Source organism: Epinephelus lanceolatus, chromosome 4, assembly GCF_041903045.1.
Source record: "Epinephelus lanceolatus isolate andai-2023 chromosome 4, ASM4190304v1, whole genome shotgun sequence".
In the NCBI taxonomy this organism is placed as follows: Eukaryota; Metazoa; Chordata; class Actinopteri; order Perciformes; family Serranidae; genus Epinephelus; species Epinephelus lanceolatus.
The window spans coordinates 17,095,669-17,114,047 of NC_135737.1; the positions used below are offsets into that span (position 1 = coordinate 17,095,669).

Consider the following 18,379-nt stretch of genomic DNA (forward strand, 5'->3'; position numbering starts at 1 on the left):
CCCCACTGTCATAAATTAGTCAGATGATGGTGACAGTAGCACTAAGCATCTTGCAGGGCTCTAATTGGCCTGCTGAGCCTGTTAGTCTGTGGGTGGAGACTCGAGAGTCTGATTTGTGATTAGTATCTGGCTGAGTTATGAGCCTCTACAGCATCTGCCAACCTTCCAAAATTCCTCTATTTGTGTGCATGCACATGCACACGTACATCTGCACACTGTGCATGACCATTACTTGTGTGTCATTGATCAAAGCCTGCTGGCTCTTGAGTCTCTCATCGTTATTCCAGTGCCCTGGACTACTGCCTCCGCATAAAATCTATCTTATCCACCCCCCTTCTCTCCCCAGGTGAGATCAGTACAAGGACCACTCTGGACAGAGAGCAGCAGTCTAGTTACCAGCTGGTGGTGGTGGTCCAAGATGGAGGTTCACCCCCTCGTAGTGCCTCAGGCACAGCCTTCATCACTGTCCTGGATGACAATGACAATCACCCCTCTTTCACCCATAGCCAGTCGGGCAAAAGTCTCATCATACAGGTGATGCCATAAGACCACAAACACAGGCAGGCAGAAAATTAAAGTTCCATTACGTCTGTGACATCTTTTTTTTTAACTCATAGGTGACAGAAGGTCAGTCATCTGGGGTTTTCTTGGCCACACTGCAAGCCAAAGACCCAGATGAAGGGGAAAACGGAACCATATTCTACTCTTTGTCAGGTATAGTACTTGCAGGAAGTTAAGAAAGTACTCATCTGTGCAAAATAATTATTGAAGGATTTATTTAATGTATGTAGGTGCAGTACATTTTCTATTTTTTAAAAAGTATTGGTACTCAGTGATGTGTGATAATGGATGAAGAGAGCCTGCATATAGAACACCTTGAAGGGCCATTTGCCACCCAGGGCCACAGTATAAGTTTATTATTGCAGGATTTTTTTGTTGTTGTTTGTGGATTTATGTTGAGCTTTTTTGTTTGTTTATCCATTTTCCAGTCTTGTGTTATCACTATATTAGTGTTGTTTTAGTGCAAAGCACTTTGTAATTGTGTTTAGAAAAAGTACTACATAGATTATTACTGGTATTCATGCGTGAAAATACTGTAAACATATGACACCATGGTTGAGTCAATAAGCAACATCTATCACTTATGTCTGAAAATGTTTTTATGCTGACAAAATGCCACAACTGCCTTGCTAGGTTTGTGTATTTTGTTCCTCCATGTACATCACATCCAGTTAAAGTCTGGACTCTCTTTCTCTCCAAGGTCCCAGGGCTGAGCGTTTCTCTTTGAACCCAAACACTGGGGAGCTGCGCTCATCATCCCCTCTCAGCCACTCAGAGCGGGCTGAGTACACTCTGACGGTGACAGCTACTGACAGAGGACTGCCCCCTCGCAGCACCTCCTGCTCCCTCACCATTCAGGTCAGACTTTCATTGGAGCTCAGCCAGCACAAACACCCTCACTACTCACCTTTTTCATATCAAAGAATAGACTTTGGGCTGAGAGGATCCATGTCTCTGGGCCCCTCAGACTAGCTGCAGACATATCAGCCGCACTTCTGACAAGCTTCCCTCCCATCCCCTCCCTTTTCTTCCCCTGTGACTTTTCAAAAGGGAAATTTCTATCTGAAATGGAAAAGTGGGTCTGAATCAAATACTCCCAGCTGGCTTGTGATGAGGGCCAGCTGTAGACTGTTCTGATCGAGGTCATACTCAATGACTTCAACACTTTTTTAATACAGTAGCCCGCAATAAGCGGCAGGGCTATACACTCACGTAAAACACAGCATTGAAGGTAATTCAGTTAATATTTAATATAGAACAGAGAATGGACACAATGGAAGAACCCTGGAAGGGAACGTAGATTTATAGGTTCCAGGAAAATAGAGTTGCCATATAAACAGCTCCATTAAGTGCCAGTTCAGTTTTTCCTCCTTTCCAACAACAAAAAAAAGAAAGTCATAATTATTAGTTAATTGGATTAAACAGTGCAGTGTTGTTCTTGCCCGCTGACGCATTTCTATAATTTCCTTTAATCATCTTTTCAGACTGATTTTCTAAATCCATCGATGATAGGATGGGACTATACCAATTTATTTCTGGAACACTCCTTTTCCATCTAATGTGGAACCAATTTACAGCTTGTCATGTATGATTTCACAACAAACACGGCATATTTTTTGGAGTGCCTACTTACTGTGGGAACTGTGCTGTAGGATGCTGGGTATCTAGATCACCCCTTCAGCCTGCAAAACGCTGTCAGTGATGCTGCTGAAAATTTGATCAGCACAACCTCTCCCTCTCCCTCCCCCGTTTACAGCTGCGTGTGTTTTATTAAAACAGTGTGTCATGTGTGTTACTTATGGTGCTCTTTTCATACAAAGGAGAGATGTAATAATGCTGTAGTCTTTGAAGACATTTCTCATCAAAGCAAGTGTAAAGCTATACACAGTAAAGGAGTATGTCCCAGTGCTAAATTCAAACCATCTTAGCATTTCCCTCTCTGATTGTGTTACTTTTATCATCTATTATTTTTCCTGGCAGCCACATGAGTACCAGATTAAGTGTGATTAAGGTTAGGAGGCGTGTTATTCAAGTCTATAAAAACCTCTTGTAACCGATTTCATTTGTTCCCAGTGAACACATACAGTGGACCAAATCTGTTTTTGCTTTGCCCAAAATCTATGAAATATTTCCATTCTTTATTATTTGACATTGTTAACTTGAGTTGCCATTGGGCATGTAACTTTTCATTGCTCTGTCTACAAATACTCATACAGTGTTCTTTATTACAGGTTCTCAGCACCAACAGACCTACTTCTAAGACCAATTCATTCTCCATATCCTTCAACTCTGTGGAGGAGGCCAAGCCTGGCTCTGTCGTTGGCTCAGTCCGCCTTCGTGACAGAGAAAGTCAAGAGGAAGGGGAGGTAACCTACACAGTGGTCGGGGGCACAGCCCGGGATGGGACCTTTGTGGTGGACCGTTTGACCGGAGACGTGTACCTGGCTCGTCCTCTTGACTATGAACGAGACGCACGCTACACTCTGCAGATTGAAGTAGATGACCTCTCTCAGGCCCCTCCTAGCAGCACCCTGGTCCATCTGGACATTGACATAGAGGACAGCAATGACCACGCCCCTCAGTTCCCTGAGGACCCCATCACCATTGTCATCTCTGAGAGCATGGAGGCTGGCTCCTCTGTCTATACTTTCCAGGCAACAGATAAGGATGGCAGTGGGCCCAACAGCGAGCTGAAGTACTCCATTCTCCATCAGTGGCCAAACACTCCTGGCCTACTAACCCTCAACCCTTCCACTGGGGTTCTCTCCTTGGCTCAGGAGTTGGACCATGAAGTCACCTCCAACCTGATACTGGTTGTCAAGGCAACAGACTCTGCCCTTGATGCCACCCAGAGGCGCTGGGGTTCAGTCACAGCAAGGGTGTATGTAACCGATGAGAACGACAATCCACCAGTGTTCAGCTCGCCAACAGCTGTCAGTGTGATGGAGGACCAGCCGGTAGGCTTTGTGGTGCTGTATGTCATGGCCAGAGATGCAGACCAAGGGGAGAATGGCAGAGTGACCTACAACATTCAGTCAGGCAACACTGGAGGAACATTCAGCCTCAACCCCAACACTGGTAAGTCCAGCCCAGTGCCAATACAGAAGGTGATGTTTGCTTCATGTTGCAAGGCACAAATGGAGGGCGTGGAGGTCTGGTTTGTAGATGGGTTAGTTGCACAGGTGACATGCTTGATACCAGTTTGCATGTTATCGAAAAACAACAAGTAATGTTTGCTTTTTTTATACACACATATTGCAGTAGCATTGCAATACATTTATACATTTTATAAAACTTAATTTTGGGTACTGCAGAATCAACCATGATTTGGCTGATGATAGTGTTGCATAAGTCATACATCTGACAGAAGTGTTTAGAAGAAAATGATATTCTGGATAGGCAAATTTCCCTCTCCAAGATGCATTATACAACGCTGTATAAGGGCCATTATGGGTTAAAAGAAATGGAGCCATGGGAGTGAGTAATATTCTGAGACAAATTTCTGAGATTAAAGTGGTTAATTTATGAGAAAAAAACCCCTCACCATTTTATGGGAGAAAAAACTTGCATATTCTAGAGCCAAAGGGGTTTATCCAACCTGTCTTTGTGCGTATATGGGAGAGGATTGCCTTCAGGGCATTCTGCCAGAAAGTCAGGTGACATAGTATAAAGAGTGGCAGAATCCATGTGGGGAGGAAGTTGTTGTAGATCAATGGGTCAAGCATAGGACTTTCACCTAGGAGACCGGGGTTTGTGTCCCGTGTGAGTCAGCCTTGGCCTGTTATTTTCAGACTTAGTTGACAAGTAATTGTATAAAGCTGCTGAATGCACACTGTGTAGATAAAGTTTAGCAGATTAACTGAATAGGCCCAATAAAGATAACGTCATATTTCGATGTTCCCCGTCCTTGACGTTGGCACAACCTTCATTTTGAAACTATTTTTTTTAACCATAATGGGATGTCTTGATTGGTCATTGAAACAACAGTCATCCAATGTCTCACCGTTTGCTGGTATTCCCTGTTTACCGTTGGCGTCTGTGGTGTGATGATTTTTTTGCATGTAAATTTACTTCTTTAATCTCAAAAATTCAGATTTTTTTTCCCCTCATACATTACCCCCCTCCCCCTCCACCCTAAAATGCCTTCATAGTATTTAGATACAACACAATGTTATGTTTCATTTCAACCTCCAGAATGTTTTTCCTTGTCCCCCGTTTTTCTTTTAAATTTTAATAGAACTGCAACTATTCAGTTGCAACTCTTTAGTCTTCTGTCTTTATATTTCCAGCCCCTGTAGGGAACTCCAGTTCTTTAGAATTACTGTCTTGCAAACCCCTTATTTTAAAATATTTTCAGTTTAAGCAGACAAGCGGATCTTCATCTGCTCACATCGGTTTGGATCTTTTTATGGTATTTTTTTGCATTTGTGCCACCTTTAAATTTCACTTGGCATTGCATGTGTGCTCACCTTTCCATGTGCTTCCACACCACTACCCCACCCCAATTACCAAATCTCTCCCTACATAAACACACAAACTCTTGTAATACTCTGCTTGCGTCTTAGCACCGCACAACTCTTACTTCACCTTTCATGACTTATTTCTCTCAGTTGGAGGCCAGACAGACAGAGCAGCCTGCCAGATATTGAACACACACACACACACACACACACACACACACACTTACACACACACACACACACACACACAAACCATCATCTGTTATTGTGGATCTATTCCCATGAAAGACCAAAGAACCTCCTGCTTGGGCTTCTGGGAACCATTAGAGAAAGGATCAGTTACGCGTGTTTATGTGTACGCACGTGTGTGTGTGTGTGTGTGTGTGTGTGTAGGCCTGCACATATGTGTTTGTGTGCTTGCGTGAGACTCTGTCACTTAGTCAAAGTTGACCTTGGGCTATTTGGTCCTGTGGCCTTTGTTGTGGTGTTTGAGACACGTGTCAACATTGGCTCCTCCTTTCCCTTCAAGTCGCCGACCGGGATGCCCCCTAAAGCAGCCTGGGGATGGAAACATTCAGCGTCTGTCATGCATGCCACTTCTGCTTCAGCCCAGTATGTGGGCTCATGCACACTGGATATTTGTTAGAATACTGACAGAGTTAATCCTCAGAGCACCTGGTTTGCTCCCGTTTTGGGGTCAGTGACTGGAGACCTGGTACCATTTCTGCACACTCTGTTTTCATTACTTTTACTCACAGTCTTCCACAGTAGAGAGGACTATCAAGCTATTATTAGGAATATATAAAGTCACAGAGTTAGACACATTCTCATCAGTCATTGTCAGAAGGGAGGTCATTAATTTCACTTTTGGAGCAGAGGGAGAGTACCCTTGTGATATAGTGAATTGCTTCTTTACAGAAGACAGCACCATTCAGGGATTAACACATCCAATTTTGATAAATGACCTGTACATGTAAGAAAAGAAAAATGTGTTTGTTGTCTGAGCAACCTTAGCTAACCCTCACACTGCAGTCCAAAGTGTTGGCGCCACAAACCTCACATAGGCTTAAGATGTTGGAATTGAAAACATCCAAAACAAAAAAAAAACTTTCCCCTGGTTCCCACTGTCTTCTTTTCTGCCCATGTGTTATCAGTGACCAGGGATATGGCAGGATCACAGAGGAGTCAGATTTGGTGAAAATATTCCAGCCTGTAACTCCTACCAGATTAAAGGCTTAGGGGCAACTTATCTCAGTCCTAGCAAGATACAAAGCAAAAACATGCACAAAAAAAGTTAAAACCAAACAGCCCTGGCCCTCTTTCTTTAACAGTTGCAGCTCATTTTAAAGCATGAAATTGAAATTGAATCAATGCAAGCTCTACCCTCTTAGGGCAGGATAATGAAAAGGCAAGGGTGCCCCTAATTTCTACGGAGCACGGCAGGCCTGGCTGTTGCGTGTCTAGAGCGTGTGTTTACTGCTTCTCTCTCGATGGCTGCGGCATTCTCCAATGGAAAATCTCGTAAACTGTGGCCAGACTGTTGGGCTGTTACAGCAGTGGTGGTGGTAGCACTCAGGTAGGCAAGGCTGTGTGTGTGGAGGAGATTAACTATGATTTGGCCCTCACACGGCAACTTTTCACACTTGCTTTAAATCCATTGACTACACACAACCATGGACAGTGGCATGTTTTACTGCCTTTGATAGCACGCTTTTATAAAGTAGTTGTCGTGTGTAAGTGCCTCTGCAAAACAGGCTGTAATAAAGTACACCCACACACAGACACACATGCACACACATACAGGAAATCTCTCCTCAAATTTCACCTCTGATTCATCTCTCTGCAGGCTCTCTGTCTATTTTCAAACCTCTGGACCGTGAGGAGCAGGACGTCTTTAACCTCACAATAACTGCTGAGGATCATGGGATACCCCAGCACTCGTCCAGCCAGCTGCTGTGTGTTCACGTGATTGATGTTAATGATGAGGTGCCCCGGTTTGAGGAGAGCCTGTACAAAGCCCAGATCTCTGAGAACCAGCCTCCAGGAACTACTGTGTTGACAGTGTCTGCCTCTGATCTGGACCAAGGTGAGACATACAGTGTGCACTGACTTAGTTACTGCAGCTTTGGTGCAGGCAATTCTAATTTTTAAGCAACCATGCGTTCACAGGGACTACTAGGTTAAAACTGGCTGGTGGGAAAATTAATGTTTCAGACATCTAAGTTACACATAACCATAGTTTCAGCATTATTTGAGTAACTATATTTTGATGTGAAAAAGGTTCTAACTACATGTTGAAATATAATCATGGAAATGCTGATTATATGTAGTTACATGTAACCTAAACATCTTTTCAACCAAATTGAGCCTCATTTTAACCAAGACACGTAGACAGCTTTTTAACTCCAAATTACTTAAATCATGCTGTATGTACTTGTGTGTGGATTTTTTAAAAATAGATACAAATTGTGCTGCTTCAGCACTTAAAACAATAAAAAAGGCCTGTAATTCCTCTCAGCCTTCATGTGCTGAGTATGTGTCCACATTACAGACATTAACAGTTGTTTTTAATTGTGGACTCAGTAGGGCGGGGGTTGGGCTACAGAGAGGGCGCATTCCCTCAGACTTAGTCAGAAGCACATAAAACAGAAGGATTATAAACTTTCTTTCCAAAAGCAATTAGTGAAGTAAACAGGTGAGGTTGCCAGACTTCTTTCTGTTAGCACGCAATCTGGCATCCAGACACCTGAGGGAGGGTCATCACTGCCAAACGCTTAGACAGCAAAACTAATGACAAACAAACAAATACATACACAAGCTATTAACAAGTGAAATCCAAATACCCTCTAAATACTGTTGTTTTTTTGTCAAATATTTCCAGGTCATAGGAATTAACTTTGTGAGCTTTGGTGACATTTGTTATTGGTTTAAATTTTTTGCGATCCATTTTTAAATTAAAGGATAGTCACTGTGTATTTCTGTGTAGGAACCAATGGGCAAGTGACATATGGTGGTATCTCAGAGAAGGGTTTCAGCATCAACCCAGTGACAGGTGTAATAACAACCACTAAATCGCTGGACAGGGAGCTCCAGGAGTACTACACAGTGACAGGTACTGCCCTCTGACTGTCCTACACCATCGTAGATGAAACCTGCCCTAAGACCACTGCTCTTACATACATAATATTAGGCATTACTTTGTGAACCATCTCTTTAAGATCACAATTAATTTTGTCTTGTGGGTTTTTTTATGTTTTGACAGTTTATGCAAAAGATGAAGGCCTTCCCCCCAACTATGCCAAAGCCACAGTGAGGATCAGACTGCTTGATGAGAATGACAATGCTCCTTTCTTTGGCCGTCTGTACTACAGCATAGAGGTGCCTGAAAACCTGGAGGCATTACCTCTGTTTACCCTGAGAGCCACTGACCAGGATGCAGGAGATAGTGGGGAATTAAACTACAAAATTACAGGTGATTTGGCAATTTGTTATGTTTCAGTTCTATTCAGCTCCCATGATTTTGCATTTTGTTCATTTTAATAACTTTGATGACTGTTTATAACAATTTGCCCTTGCTTTTCTTGCAGCTGGAGATCCATCAGGAGACTTCCGCCTGGACAAAAAGTCAGGTGTGTTGTCCACCTCAAGGCCTCTGGATCGGGAGAAGAGGGCTGGGTACACAATAACGGTCACAGCTCAGGACCAGGGCCATCCTCCCCTCAGCGGCACCGCTACGGTGGAGGTGACCATTCTGGACATCAACGATCACAGCCCCCAGTTTCAGAGTAGTACCTACACTGCGGATGTTTCGGAAGATGTTCCCATTGGCTCACTGGTCCTGGAGGTGAAAGCCATTGATCTGGACCAGGGTCCTAACAGCCAGGTGCTGTACTTTCTGAGCCATGGCACCCAGAGCATGTTTATCATAGACCAGAACACAGGCCGCATCATCACAGCAGCACCCCTAGACAGAGAGAGAACTGCCTCTTACACCTTTGAGGTCTGTGCCACTGACTCCTCCCCTGCAAACCCACGTAACTCCACTGCTCAGGTGACTGTCTACATTCAGGATGTGAACGACAATGCACCCTTCTTCATTCAGGACCCACTTATTGTGAACATCTCTGCCAGCAGCGTGTCCAGCCGCCGAGTGCTGGCTACCATGAGGGCAGAGGACAAAGACTTTGGGGCTAATGGCTCTGTGTTTTATCGTTTCGCCAACCCCGTGAGGGGCTTCACCATCAACTCGCTGACAGGAGATATCCAGGCCACAGAGAAGCTGCAGACTCTGACCCAAAGCCAGAGGACTTTGATAGTTCAGGCCATGGACCAGGGCAACCCAGCTCAGTCTTCCCTTGGGGTGGTTATCATTTATATTAGGGAACAGAGCTACAGGGGGATTCGCTTCTCTCGCGCAGCTCGAGATGTCAGTCTTCAGGAGAATGCTGCTAAAGGTTTATTAATATTAAATCTTTTATTTGGATATTTGTGTATCTATAGTTGAAATAAGTAGAAGTAAATGGTTTCAACCAAATGTGTTTTTCATCCTATAGGCACTGTAGTAACACAGACTCAGGCCCAGTACCCCGATGGCTCTCAAACTGGTATCAGCTACAGTATTTTCAGTGGAAACAGAATGCAATCCTTTGGAATAAACCCCATTACGGGTAAGTGCAGAAATGGCAGCATGTTCTCTAAAACAATGTTTTCCAAATCCACAGTGTGACTCAATGTTGTTTTTGTGATCTAGGTGAAATATGGGTCCAGAAATCTGAAGAACTAGACTTTGAGGAGACTCCGAAACTCCGCCTTGTGGTGAAAGCTGAGACGGCATCCTCCAGCTCCTACATGGCTGTCAACTTAATCCTGCAGGACGTCAATGACAACTTGCCACGCTTCCAACTCCAGAACTATGTAGCCTACATTAGGGAGGCACAAGGCTACGATTTTCCCATTATTCAGGTGCAGTAGCCTGTCCCTCACATATTTATTATGGTTGGCTGTTTTTAAAGTGTGAAGTTGTAGAAAAAAAAAGAACTCATGCTTTAGAAATCTGGATAGTTTCAGCGGTGTAGAGAAATTACTCTGTTCAGTTGCATGTGTTCTCATTGTCCCAACTGAATATACTATAGAAACATTTGTGCCATGAAGCCAGGTCCATATAGCCCATTTTTTATTAACTCTTGACTTCCAAGTCCAATATTGCTCACTAGTTCATGTTACACTAAAACAGCTGTTGCAAATATTTCTGTATTTTCCTTTCCAAAATGGGTTGGTCATTTCCTCAGGTGGCTGCAGATGATCTGGACCAGGGTCAAAATGGTCAAGTGACCTACTCTATCAGGTCATCATCCATGAGTGGTTTGTTTAAGATAGACCCGCTGACTGGCAGCATCACCACTGCAGCCATAATGGACAGAGAGATCTGGACACAGACAAAGTGAGTTTTGCTCTTTTTTTCTCTTTGTGTGTTTTCACATCCTGCCATGTAATTCCCCTCAGCTCATCTCTGCCCTTGACGCACACTTGTTTAATGTTTGTTACTATGATAATGTCCATCCCTTCTCAAATAACTTTGTTATAACATTATTGTTTTAATGATAAAGCTATTTTTGTGCACATTTCCATTAAAAATAGCCATGTCTTTTTTTTTTTTTAAAGGCGTAGATCAGTTTACATTACTGCATTTGGTCATCTTTTAACAAGGGCTGCTCAGAAAATGTTTTCAATTATGGAGAGAGAAGAGAGGATTTGGGAGAAAATGCAAATAAGCTGATGGTCATGCAGCAAAGTTATAAAAAGTTATCAAAGCTATAAAGAAATCATGTTTGCCTGGCAGATGGTATTTTAAAATCACATTGTGAAGAAGTTTTGTTTTATTGATTTTTTAATTTGATTTGCAGTCACTTTTTAATGTTGAAAATAAGAGCTGATGAATTCCAGATTTGTACAACAACAAAACAAGTGGGCTCTATTTACTGTAAAAAAAAAAAAAAAAAAAAACATATTAAAAAAAAATCTTTTGCAACAATGCTCAGTCTGAAGCAAAAAGAGGCTGATCTTGGTGGGGGGTGAAACATTACACAACCAAGTTCATAAAAGTTAAAAGTTCAGACACTGACATTCATTATGTGGCACCAGGCTTGTTGTTACAGCAACAGACCGAGGAACCCCACGACTAGCTGGCTCTGCCACCCTCACTGTGATCATCATCGACCTCAATGACAACAGTCCCATGATTCCTGTGCATCAGGAGATCCGAGTGCCTGAGGGTAAGTCAGCTTCACAGTGGAAGTTAGTGCAGTGATCTTATCATAAAGCCTCCCATCACACTCCCTGGCAGCTCACTCAGTGGGGCTCAGTAAGAAAAGTCTGACCCTATTACGAAACAAACTATTGCCAAGTTCCTCTGTTCATTTCCTGTCTGTTAGATCAAGGCTTTCCAGAACAGGATATTTCTTAATAAAGATTTTTTTTTTACTGAAAGCCTTTGTGCTTCCTTTCAGCTGCAACCTATTTTTTTCTTCTGCCTCTCCACCTTATTATTATATAGATACTTTGATCGGCACAGTCATCACCCAAGTAACAGGAAATGACGTAGACTCAGGGCCAGCCCTCTCCTACACACTACACCTGGATACAAACAGCCAAGGCATGTTCGGGATTCATCGTTATGGAGGAGGGGTGTCTCTGACTGGCCCTCTGGACTATGAGGAAAGGACGTGGTACACTCTGACCGTCCGCTCATCCGACTCCAAGCATCAAAGCGAGGCCAACATTACTGTGCTGGTGGATGATGTGAACGATAATGCCCCCAACTTTACACAAGACTTGTATCAGGTGCAGCTACCTTCACACACCTGTCTTAACACCTACGTCTACCAACACCTTTTTGAGTTTTAGCATATTAAGTATTTATATGGATATACCTATATTTGTACTGTGTTTCTCATCAGGTGACTGTATCAGAGCACCTCCCAGCAGGCAGTGCAGTCATCACAGTAACAGCCACTGACCGTGACTCTGGGGACAACGGGAAGATTACCTACAGAGTAATGTCATCAACTAGAGGCGTCTTCTACATTGACCCAAGCAATGGTAAGGTTACTGTGTGCACATTTATGGTTGTTTTCTAACCAGAGTTCCACTTAATTACCCTTCATAAAAACATGATCCCCTATGGCTCTCCTTGGATACTCATTTGAGGTTTGGACATATTTGCCACAGACATTGCAAAATATTTAATCATTTTGTTCATTAAAATCATTGAAAGCCAGATTTAATGTTATTTGCCTCCGATGTTTTGCTTGAGATAGCATCTAAAAATAAGCGTATTATAAAAGAGGCCTCTTTTTGCCCCAAGCTATTCTGTCTCCTATTGTAAAATGCAATTCCTTTGCCTCAAATAATGTTCCCTTTAAACCTGCTACTGTCTTTACAAAATGTAATTATAGCTCAATTATTTATTTGAGTCATTCATTGTTATTTTTATAGCAAACTACCCTGTGTAATGAACAGTTTTGATAATTAATATGATGAGCTCTGAAGAGACAATTTAAATAAAGCTGCTGATTTTTTGACCACATCCTTTTTAATCTTACAGGTACTCTGTTTGTCAACCAAAAAACAGAGTTTGACTTTAAGAACCCCTCCATCCTGGTGATAATTGAGGTGCGGGATCAGGGCACTCCATCCCTTTCATCAGTTGCCACTGTGCAGGTACAAGTGTCTGATGTCAATGACAACGCCCCCATCTTCCACCAGTCAGAGTACAGAGCCACTGTCAGTGAAGATGGGCTTCCTGGATCAACTGTTCTGACCTTAGAAGCTGTGGATGGAGACCTGTCTCGGGACAACTGTGGTTTTGATTTTGCCATTGCCAGTGGCAACTCAGGTAATGCCTTCCAGATTGAGAGCAGCGTGCGATTCTTGGAGGGACAGGGTTTCCAGACAGTTGGCAGCCTGATCCTGGTGGAGGAGCTGGACTTTGAATCAGTGCCAAGTTATAACCTGACTGTTGTGGTATCGGATCGTGGAATCCCTCAGCGTAGCTCTAGTGTGCCCATCCTCATCAGTGTTACAGATGCCAATGACAACCCTCCAGCTTTCAGCAGAGCAGAGTACAGTGTAGTACTGAGTGAGGGTGCAGCAGCAGGGACAGAAATCTTGCATCTATCTGCCACAGATCCAGACTCTGCTCCCAATGGAGAAGTGCAATACTCCATAAGCTCAGGGGACGAGACAGACCTTTTCCAAGTGGACCGGTGGACTGGAGCCTTGAGGCTGCAGAGACCTCTACACAGTGAGAGACAGTGGTCCCATATGATTGTTGTCCAGGCTACTGATGGTCTAGGGCACTACGCTTTGGCCCCAGTTAGTATTGAGGTGAAGGACATCAACGATAACCGGCCCTTCTTTCCCCTCAAACTCATAACTGCGAGCATCAGGGAAAACCAACCCCAGAATGCCTTAGTCACCATGCTGCATGCAATTGACCATGACAGAGGGGTTTTTGGACAATTGAGGTACTTCATGTTAGATAACTCTAAAGAGGTAAGAGAGGCCTTCTTCATGAACCAAACTTCAGGAGAAGTACGGACTCGCTCTACTTTTGACTTTGAGAGGGTTAACTCCTTCCATTTTGTGGCTGTTGCCATGGATGCTGGCAACTATTCTGCTACTGTAACAGTGCAGGTTTATGTTACAGGGGAGGATGAATATGATCCTGTTTTCACCTCCTCAGAGTTCTCATTCGAAGTGCCTGAGGGAGCAAAGAAAGGTCAGATCATTGGCAAAGTCCAAGCCAGAGATGAGGACGGAGGCGTGGATGGCATTGTCCTCTACTCCCTAGCAGACAGTTCGCCTTATTTTGAAGTCAATAAATCAACAGGAGCGATTTTCTTAAAGATGGACAGCTACAGTAGACATGTGAGTCGCTCTAAAAGAGAGTTGCGTCTAATGACACTGGACGTGACTGCTCACAGCCCTCTGGAGATGTCCCGTGTAGCAGTGGCCAAAGTTACTGTAGATGTGACCCGTACATCTTTTGGTCTCACTAATGACATGAATATGCTTCTTATCAGCGTCATTGCAGTTTCACTTGGGACTATAGTCATACTGATAATAATTGCTGTGGCACTCTTTCTTGTTAAATTAAGACGGCAGAAGAGGGACCGAAATGCACATGGACGGACACCGGCATCAGGTACCATGCTGCACAAGTTTGACGAAACAAAGATAGCAGCAAGTGAAATGATTTACCATCAGGCTCTTCCTGGATACACAGCTGATCAGAGTGGCAGCAGTGGGGGTCCATACACTCGTGGAGGATCCTTGGATCCTTCCCACTCCAGTGGACGTGGCTCTGCGGAGGCAGAAGCAGCAGAGGATGATGAGATCAGAATGATAAATGAATACCCCAGAGTGTCAAGTATCTCATCCTCCATGCAGGAGCGCATCTCTGCCCGAGGTCCAGATTCTGGAATCCAGCAGGATGCAGATCAGCTATCAGATGTGTCCTGTGAGCCTTCAATAGATTGGTTCAAAGGGAAGAAACTGGGCAGTCTGAATAGTACTTTATTAGCTGGCCAGGTGCCAGTCTACAGGGATGAAGGGGGTGGGTATGTGGGTGTGGGACGGGGACTTAGTATCTCCCACCCTAAAGATTATACTTTCCCAGAGGATGGAAAGCCTGCAGTCGATGGCTCCTTGACAGCCATCGTGGCCAGTGATGAGGAGCTGAGGGGCAGCTATAACTGGGACTACCTGCTAAACTGGTGTCCCCAGTTCCAACCTTTAGCTAATGTTTTTACTGAAATAGCACGTTTAAAAGATGAAACAGCTCCTCCTCATCCTCGCAGGTCGTTTCATCACAAAGCAAAGGCAGAGTCAAGAATCGACCCCCCACCTCTCATAACCTCTGTGGCCCACCCTGGGGCCAAAACTGTACCTCCAAAGCCTGCCGTGGGGAGGACTTTCCCCCACTTGGCTTCTTTGCGAAGATCCCCTCTCAGCAAAGAGGGATCCATCTCCTCCGTCGCCATGTCTCCAAGTTTCTCCCCATCTCTCTCACCACTGGCAGCACGTTCTCCTGCAATCACACCCTTCAGTGTCTCACAGGGTCCCTCCGCATCGATGATCAGCACAACTGAACACAATTTAGAGCACAGTGAGGAGGCAGAGCTGAGGATTTAAATTCTAAAGACACATTTTTTAAGGGTGAATAAAGACTGAGTCATTGCTGTCCCAGACTTGTTCTACTGTATGACCACAGGGGCTGCAACCTGAAATGAGTAAATGCTATTCTCTTTCTCAAGAGTACACATGGTCACACTAAGAAGTCCAAATAACTGAAGTTGTGGTGCTTACTGAAGAAAAATTAAACTACATGACTAACAGGCCAAAATGGACTAAACCTTTTTTTTGTTTATGCTTGTGTGAAAGAAACTCCTCATTCTTCTGTTGATCAGTGTTAATTTGCACATTTGAATGGAGATTCATACATGATGTCAATATTTTGTACAAAAGCATTGTCTATATTTTTATATTTACATGTGGTTTCTGACAAGAAATGGCATTAATGTGTCAAAAGGTTGCTAAAACCTCAGAATATATTTCTATATTTGTATATTTGTAGTTTGTACTGTATACTTGTTTGTACTGTAAGTTGGTTTTATCTCTCGTGATTCTTAACCTTGTGGTTTTAAATGAAGCTCTTCATCAATGCTTTATGAATTGGGTTATTTGTAACTGGCTATTGTAAATATTTATAGAGAAAGAGATGTCCTTGCTTGAACAAATGAAACATCAGTCAGAATAGACTATTGTGTGATCGGATTTTCTACGGTTCCAGTGTTTGATCTCACATCAAAAGGTTATCATGAATGTGAAATGCTGAAAAGTTGTCTTAGTCCTCAACATACGTCCCTTCATTTTCTGTAAAAGAAAATGAAACCTGACATCCAATGATCCTGTCCTTCAGGTGCCCTGGCTTTAATTTCTCACAATGAGCCTTACTGCTTTCATTTTGCATTGTGAAAATACTATGTGAGGGAGAACGTTGAGCAGCTACGTGGTAAGTGTAAAACTGTTTGCTCCATCAGCAGCCTAATCATGTCAGAGAATGCAAGCAGGTTCTGGTCATTTTTCTACTCTTCTATTGTTCCTCAGTAAAATATCAGAGAAATATTACTTAAAGGATAACTTTAGCCTGCAGTCGCGAAATGAGCTAAAACGGTAGATATGGGGGCAAATGCGTCCCGTATAAGTTTGCGCATTAAAAGTGCTTTTTTTCGCCACTGACCGGTTCAGAACGCCAGGGCTATCTCTGTAAAATACTAAGCATTTCCCTTACCCTTCACTTCCTCTGGGCTGTGTGTGACATCATCTCGCGAGAGCTTTGCTTGCAGTAAATGTGCATCTCGGAGACAATTCTAGGTATCTGTATTACATGCATAAAGACATATTAGTTATACTTACTTGATGGATAGTTGACCATTTGGTCCCTGTGGTTTTGGCTGCCTCCAATTTATTTTGGGCACATGAAAAAAGGTATCCAGCACTGCCCTGTTGATCAGAGGGGGGAAATCCTCTAACGTAGTTTCACAGCGTTTGGTAGTTTCTGTATCATCCCAGGACACATCGAGACCATGAATATTGGGCAACAGGTCCCACTCGTTGCAACACAGACATTCTTCCTCTGTGGGCATGGAGTCACAGCAACCACAGGAGCACCACCAGTCCTCAGAGATTCGCGTTCGTGCAGCCGCTGCTTCACCCTCGTCTGCTCGTTGGCCCTTTCTCTCTGTCCTCGTCTGCTCTTCAATTTGTAGGAGCTCCTCGTCCGTATACTCGGGCTCAAATAAGTATGGGCGGCCATCGTAATAAAAGGGCTCATCTTCATTCTCAAAATGGGGTAAATATGCAGCCATGATACCAATGCAGTAAAACTCTCAACTGTACTCTGGGACAACCAGCGCCACTCTGAGCGGCGCTCAGCATGGCTCCTCTGTTTTCTTCCGGCAACAAGCAAAGCTCTCGCGAGATGACGTCTCACACACAGCCCAGAGGAAGTGAAGGGTAAGGGAAATGCTTAGTATGCTATTTACAGAGATAGCACTGGCGATCTGAACCGGTCAGTGGCGAAAAAAAGCACTTTTAAGATATCCTTTAAGCTCTAAATCAGTGCCATCCTGACACTGAAATTTGCAGTAGGTTTTTCTCATTTTTGTCCTGATTTTTTGTATAGATTTACTGAGAAGCTGTAATGAATGTTCTTTTGGACCACATTTGTACCCTAGCACTATAAAGAATAGTATATGGATTAAAAGTGATACTAACAAATGTTACATACGGTGTGATGGAAGTAAAAATGTATTTTTATGAATGTTCAAACACCACCAGAGAATGTTTCCTAGTTAATGAGAGCAAATTCATGTCAGGTACATGTTCAGCCATATTTCACAAAATACTTTAACACAGATGCCTATGCCATAAATACATTCATGATCATAATTGTGTTTTTGGCAGCCTTTACAAAATGAAATAATGTATACATTTGCATTAATAACTAGAGCAGTAGAGCCCTGCTATGGCCTAAATGTAGATTCCTCTCTCCTTCAAATTGTTATATAAGTATTTTGTTTGCTTAATCCCCAGTTTTAGACCCTTGTTAACATTATCTTAATTAATTTAACGTTCTGCAGTATTTTTATTTATTATATAGGTAGACTTAAGAAACAGAGAAGCTTGGTAAATTATTTACAAGGATGCTATTCTGACCTTGGCCAAATATACATGAACACTACCTATTTGATAGAAGGTACCTTGTTGTTTGTTTTGTTTTGTACTGAACAGTGTTACCTGCCACTTACGTTTCATGTTTGTCCAAACTGGGCATATGATGGTGCCATAGAAGAGAAATTCCTCCAAATGTTCACACATATTCCAGGCTCATCCGGGGAAGTCTTTTTGAGCAAAAAGTGCCTGATTAAAGTACTTATGTGAACAAATTGTCGCCTTTGTCACATCTTTACCAGCTCAGAATAATAGTATGAAAATGAAGCATATGATGATAGTCATTATGTGCGGTTAATCCATAGATGTATTTAGAGCTGTATGATGTTGAATTGACAACCAGTGTTTTAAATTCAATATGTCTAACAAGCAGGTGGTGACGTGACATTTTGCAAAGCACATGACATGACCAGTGGTTTACCGTGAGAGTTTGGAAGTTAGGTGGCCAGATCAGATATTTTGTTGATTTAGGCACCTGCAGAAGGCTCAATTGTATTTTCTGGCATCCCAGACCTCCAAAATCTAAATACATCTAAAGTCACTACCCTGTAACCTCAAGCTAA

At 43.1% G+C, this 18,379-nt stretch overlaps 1 protein-coding gene across 1 annotated transcript in view; it reads left to right on the forward strand.

Annotated features, from left to right (window-relative positions):
• LOC117259592 (protocadherin-16-like) overlaps window positions 1-18,032 on the forward strand; it is a 90,089-nt gene extending 72,057 nt beyond the window's left edge. Inside the window, exons 7-21 of the mRNA XM_033631016.2 lie at window positions 347-534; window positions 618-714; window positions 1,262-1,419; window positions 2,793-3,639; window positions 6,868-7,107; window positions 8,008-8,133; window positions 8,284-8,493; window positions 8,609-9,475; window positions 9,575-9,688; window positions 9,772-9,983; window positions 10,310-10,461; window positions 11,163-11,293; window positions 11,575-11,861; window positions 11,978-12,119; window positions 12,625-18,032. Coding sequence (XP_033486907.2) covers window positions 347-534; window positions 618-714; window positions 1,262-1,419; window positions 2,793-3,639; window positions 6,868-7,107; window positions 8,008-8,133; window positions 8,284-8,493; window positions 8,609-9,475; window positions 9,575-9,688; window positions 9,772-9,983; window positions 10,310-10,461; window positions 11,163-11,293; window positions 11,575-11,861; window positions 11,978-12,119; window positions 12,625-15,215 — 6,362 coding nt within the window. The 3' untranslated portion in view covers window positions 15,216-18,032. The remainder of the gene's footprint in view (window positions 1-346; window positions 535-617; window positions 715-1,261; window positions 1,420-2,792; window positions 3,640-6,867; window positions 7,108-8,007; window positions 8,134-8,283; window positions 8,494-8,608; window positions 9,476-9,574; window positions 9,689-9,771; window positions 9,984-10,309; window positions 10,462-11,162; window positions 11,294-11,574; window positions 11,862-11,977; window positions 12,120-12,624) is intronic.
• Window positions 18,033-18,379: the final 347 nt, after the last annotated feature.